Raw genomic sequence first — 6,565 nt, 5'->3', positions numbered from 1 at the left:
ATTATGCTGCTATTGTGGTTACTACTCAATGAATCATGAAATGTAGTTAACGTCTCGAGAAGAGAGGGAACTTCTTGTAAATTGTTAGTATTCAACTGCATAGGTATTTGGGAATTAGTCTGAAATTCAATTTTATTGTCTTGTTTGCTGTTTTTGTTAGAATTATTTGGATTTAGTAAACTTTCATGCACACTGGCAATATGTTTTCTAAATGAATTTAATGAACTTAATGAATGATCTTTTACAGTTATCTTCTTTACAGTTAAATTGGTCCAGGCGCCCATGCTCATGCTTCAAATGGTATATCAATGTTTTTGGCAGTAAAAATATTTGATCACAAACAAAACAAATCATCATTAATATCTAATAATTTTACATTAAAAAAACACTTACATATATCAAAATTTTAACTCTAAATTAAAATTTTTAAGTCGAAATACTTAAAAATATGTAAATGTAATTCTAAATTTAAACTTTTCAGTCAAAACGCTTAAGAATATCAAAATGTAACTTTAAATTAAAACCTTTCAGTCAAAACGCTTAAGAATATCAAAATGTAACTTTAAATTAAAACCTTTCAGTCAAAACGCTTAAGAATATCAAAATGTAACTTTAAATGAAAACCTTTCAGTCAAAACGCTTAAGAATATCAAAATGTAACTTTAAATTAAAACCTTTCAGTCAAAACACTTAAGAATATCAAAATGTAACTTTAAATGAAAACTTTTCAGTCAAAATATTATATAATACTTAAGAATACCATGTTAATTCTAGCTTAAAACTCAGTTCTAACTATTAAATTTCACAACATCTGACATCAAAGAAATAACAGAAACATACGTTTTGGTTTTCGGGAATTTGTACACAAGTTGCTCAATAAATGTCCATGCAGTTTCAGCTTCTGGAGGGTAACTGGCATTCATAACATGAAAAATTTTGAAGCACAGGTCTATGGCCCGAAGTGGTGTGTCTACTTTATATAAAATATCGTTCACACTAACGTAGCAACTTTCTATAGTGTTAATATTAGAGCCAACAATGATAGGTAACGGTTGTGCCGTCAAATGAAAACTGGCGAGTTTGTCCCGTCGTGTCTGTAGTTCCCTTTGTAAGTCGCCAGCAATCTGAAAATATGTGTTTTTATGTGTTTTTATGTAAAAATATATTAAAATAGTATACAAAAAATACCTTCACGTGAAGTAAAAATCCCTTTCTCATTTCAATTTTTGAAGGCCTCCATCTATTTGTGCCTGCCCTCTTACATTTTAAGTAACTGCACGGAAAAAATAAGGGCAAAATGCTCAAGGCAAATATTTCTTTAGGGCAACCTTTAAAACACAAATGACAATTAAAAAAAAAATAATATATTTCTTACGCAACATTTAAACTTACTATCTTCTGGATTATTATTTGGGAACTGTTCTTTATATTCTTTAACAAGTTCCTTTAAGTAAGAATCCGTCTTGTTTTCTGCTAATTTCAACAGCGCTGTAGCAATCTGCGACCATTTAGAAAGCAAACAGTTTTTTTTATCGGAATAGTGAAAGTCAAAGTCTTGTTCCAACTAAAAAACAAAAACGGTCATAACGTCGCTTGACATCGTTGAGTCAAAACGTTATATTCATGCGCATTATGGCTTATTAATTTTTATTAAACATAACTTTTATTAAATATAATATAATTTTGTTAACTGTGAGTTCCTACCGTTGTCTACATTACATCATTGAGACAATATGAGATGGTAGAATTGCGATAAGTGAGATTTGTTCTCTTCGATAGTTTTACATATGGACCACATTTTATGAATATAACCAAATTCTCAGTGGACAATATATTTTAACTAAATTTCTGATAATGTATGTACGATGTTTTGTTATTTTACATTGAAAATGACCCGATCGGTGTCGAAACGTTTGAATATTGTATATATACGTTTATTAAAGATCTTATATTATAATTGGCTCGTTGCCCTTGTTTTATTTATTGATTTATTCTAATTGAGCCATATTATAGTAACATTTAATTAAAAAACAAAATTTAGGTAAATACAAATATTTATCCCTAACTTTAATTTTCTTACCAAGGTATATTCCAAAGGTAATTTGAGGCAAGGAAATTTGTTGAAATACTCATGTATAGTCCCATTATTCACTGCCTTTCGTTGTACTACAGTTTTACTCCAATATTCTTGAACTGTTGTAAATGGTTCTGAATTATTTTGTAACCATAATATGTAATCTTCTGCTTCCACGTCTGTTAAAAGATTCGCTAAGTGGACTTCTTTTTCTTGACCTAAAAAATAAAATAACATTTTTACGTTTATAAAAATAATTAAAAATAAAAATACTTAAGTACCTACTTGTATATATATAAAATTGTATATATATAAAATTTTCTATCGCGTATAAGTAAAGAAACTGCATTTTTCTTAGCTAACGTTTTTAGATGCATATATTTCAAAAAATCTATAAATAATATCTAATAATAATAATTAAAAAAGTGTAATTATAAAAATTATTCCTATCTTTCGTTAGTAAATAATCTTTTTATTTATTTTACCTTCTGTAGAAGTATTAATAAGACCTAGCTTTTTATAAAGTTTTCTTAAGTATGTATAAGCACTCCATAATTTCCCTCGAGCTGCTTTAGGTTTTCCTTTTACATTTACGTATGGTACATAATAAATACTTGAATTTTCGTGTGAAAACTCTTCGCATATTTCCTTTGCCAGTTGAGTAAATCTTTCAGTCGTGATTCTAAAAAAATATTTGATATGTCAGAATGTAATGATTATTATTTATATTATAACATATGTTATATAATATTATGATATATTAATGATAAATGTATTTGTTGTGTACCTAGCGTCTTTATTTCCTACTAGTTCATGCTTAACTATAAGCTCTGCCAGTTTATTTCTCAAAAAAATGCTGTTTTTACCATAACTAGCCTTGATAAGTTGTCCTTCATCAGTGGTGTTTAACAGTCTACGAACAGTCTAATAGAAAAAAGTGTACTTATAATGAGAAAAATTAGTTTATTGATTCTTAAATGTATGTAATTCTATATAACTTACAGAATTACAATTTTGATTAGCATATATTTTATGTGGTAAACCCACTGTAACTTTATTTAAACACTTTTTTCCATCAGTCCGAATTTCCTCGTCTTCTGATAGAACATTGGAAGTTGATGGACTTGGATTTATATCAGATAGCGAAAGTAAAGAAGTTGATGGATTTGGATTTACATCAGATACCGACGAAATTGTCGTATTACGTAAAGTCCAGTCAGTATCCAAGATTATCTCATTAATAATCTAAAAATGAAAGTGTAAAAAAATTTTTAGAATACAGAAACCAGAACGTCATTTTGTTCTTGATTTTTAAATTTTGAAAACTGAGTTAAAAATCAGCGCTACCATAAATCCAAATATTTTTCGCATAACTCGAAATTTTGGAAACTTGTTCAAATTATGCGAAAATTTATATGCAACAATTTTTCATAAATTCAATCAGTCGTTTTATTTTTGAATTGTTTTATAATGACACAAATTCAAGTTTCTAAATGTAAGTATACTGTAATCAGAGAATTTTTTTGCGTATTTAAAGTGAAAATAATGAAAGTATATATTTATTAAATATTCGAGAACTCTTCAATTATTTCTCTTACAATTAGTTCCAGTGAACATTTCGATCCTTTGAAAATCTAGAAATTTATTTCCGCGCGTTGATCAACACATACAGATGACTTATCGTATGTAGTAATCCGTATGCACGGAAATTCAGTGAAAAAATGAATGAATGAATGATGAATGAATGATGAATGAATGAATGAATGCACGTTGATAAATGCGTAGATATCTTAAAACATCTCTCTCCGTGCGTGGTTTGCTAAATATTTTTGTAAGTATGCTATTACTATTTCACTTGCTAAATACTGTAAGCATACTATTACAAATTTTATGAGATTTTGATACAACTTTTTTTAACACTTATCTCCATTAATCAACAGTAATTTTTTATACTAATATCGAATATAATATTTTTAAAAAGATGTTTGTATCAAAATCTCATAAAATTTGTAATAGTATACTTACAAAAATATTTAGCAAACCACACACAGAGAGATGTCTTAAGATATCTATGCATTTATCAACGTGCATTCATTCATTCATTCATTCATTCATTAATCTTTTCACTTTCCGTGCAGCTTGTACGGACTTATCTACATACGACAAGTCATCTATGTGTGTTGATCAACGCGCGCGGAAATGAATTTCAAGATTTTCAAAGGATCGAAATGGACTTTTCTTAACGCATATACACAATTTCTATTTGCACACAGACGGGAAATGCTTGTTGATATCTTAAGTACAACTTACCTTATCAGTAACAGGAAGCACATCAGATAGAGAATTCTTAAAATTTTGATATTTGTTCAAAAATTTTCTTTTGGTACCCACTTCGCTTATCAAACTCTCTACATCTGTGTCAGTAAGAGTATGAAACACCTCGGTGTCAATTTTTTAGGCTAGAATAAAAATTATATAAATTGTAAAATTTTTTACTCATCATAATATGTGCTCCCTTCGAATCAAACAACATTTTCCTTCGATATTTTCTCGTATCATTAAAAACAACGAAGATATCTTAGATAATCAAGTTAGAAGAAACATCTTATATAAAATATTCGGAACATCTTGTATAAATTATTCGAAACCGGCAAAAGTTTACATTTAGCGTAACATCAAAAATTATAACCTAAAAATGATGTCGCGTGTTAATCTTATTTATAATCGCCTTATTTTAGAACTTACCTGTAAATGTTGGAATCAATTCTTCTAATTCCCATTCTTGTAATATGTTAATCACAAAAGAATCCATTGTCGATGATATAGCAGGACGATACGTCAGGTCACGTCAATATAAGTAATCGAATAATGGCTATGTTTACACCGTGCATTTAGGCCGCAGCCTATACAATAGATGCCCTTTTGTGTGTGTGTCTGTTTAGCCTGTATATTAAATAAAGACACCTATATCGTATAGGTCGCGGACTAAACGTACAGTGTAAACGTAGCCAATGTCTTAAAATCGGAATGCACCGGTCACCGGCCCACCTCGAACCGGGCAAGTAGAATAACAAAGATGATGCAATAAGAAACACTTTCTTCTTCTTTAATTAATGGCTCCCGCCTCCAAACAATGTAAAAAGATGTCGATTCGATGTCGATTCCATGTCGATTCCATTGTCATTTCTCACTGGGACGTTCGACCCGCTCGAGTGATCTCACGAGACTTCGTAGTGGCTACACCGTGCATTTAGTCAGAATATTTTATGACAAATTGTAGAAAACATATCTACAATTATAGTATAGCAGTTCATTTTTTATGTTTAAAGTAAAGTGAACAAATTGTATTCACAATTGTATTCTACAAACTATATAATAAAACAAGCAAAACATTATTACAAATTAATATTAGCTGTTTTAAATATTAAGAATATTATTTTATAGAGTACTACAATAACGCAATAAATTTTAACTAAATTTTATAGCATAATTTCATAACCAATGTGTAATAAGTTACTATTAATGTATAATAATTATTTAAAATGCTGTAGAAAAAAATGTTTTACTTTTTATTAATATAATTTATTTGCGCGTTTGTTTCACAGAGTCACAATTTTTGTGTTTGCATGTGACAAAATAAATTTGCTACAAAATTGTAGCTAATTTGTGTATTTTCTATTTTCCATTATGTTACAATTTAAAGTTATTTATCTGACAAAATTAAGTCTACAATATTGTATTAGTTTTTTCCGAGACATTTTTCTCAGTGTACGATTGCTGGACGCTTCGCACCGAGCAGGGAACAACGCTCACGACAACGAGATGCTGTCGATCATCGAGGAACTCCGCGAAGCCGGTCTTATTATAAATTAAATCGCGTATTAATGAAACGTGTCAGTCGAGTGACAACAGCGAGAAAAAATACGTTATTTTTTGTACCCTGTGTATTACGCGTCGAATCATGAAAAAGAGATCCGATGAAAAGGGAAAAGTTAGCTCCGAGAGACGTCGGCTCGTCGAGGAATTGCACGCTCTGGCGAGAAGAAATTTTCCGCGAAGACGCGTCATACTCCGGGGATATGATGATCTGTGGCAGGCTGACATAGTCGAGATGCATCCACACTCGCGTTTCAACAGAGGCCATCATTACATACTCATCGATGTGTTGAGCAAGTACGCGTGGGCCGTACCGCTCAAGAGCAAAGGTGGAAGCGAGACGGCTGAAGCTATCGCTGAGATAATTCGAAAGAGCAAAAGATATTCAAAAAATCTACAAACCGATATGGGAAAAGAATTTTACAACGTTGATCTGCAATGGCTCTTGAAAAAACACAACATCAATCATTATTCAACGTACTCCGTAATGAAGGCATCAGTCGTCGAGCGATTCAATTGCACATTAAGGGGGGATCCCGGTTTAGAAGGTCAAAAAAATCTATTTTTGTTTTATTGCATAAATCGATAGATAAACTATTCAAGAATAAGTTCCGA

General features: G+C 30.4%; 1 protein-coding gene across 1 annotated transcript; it reads left to right on the top strand.

Moving 5' to 3' along the window:
- The first annotated feature begins 6,035 nt into the window (after positions 1 to 6,035).
- LOC108730673 (uncharacterized) lies at positions 6,036 to 6,539 on the top strand. Its single transcript, XM_018460521.1, has one exon. The coding sequence runs from the start codon at positions 6,036 to 6,038 to the stop codon at positions 6,537 to 6,539; it is 504 nt and encodes a 167-aa protein (XP_018316023.1).
- The last annotated feature ends 26 nt before the right edge of the window (positions 6,540 to 6,565 follow it).

The sequence above is a fragment of the Mycetomoellerius zeteki genome, unplaced genomic scaffold (assembly GCF_001594055.1).
Source record: "Mycetomoellerius zeteki isolate Tzet28-1 unplaced genomic scaffold, Tzet1.0 scaffold941, whole genome shotgun sequence".
Taxonomy (NCBI): Eukaryota; Metazoa; Arthropoda; class Insecta; order Hymenoptera; family Formicidae; genus Mycetomoellerius; species Mycetomoellerius zeteki.
This window is presented reverse-complemented; position numbering and strand designations above follow the sequence as displayed.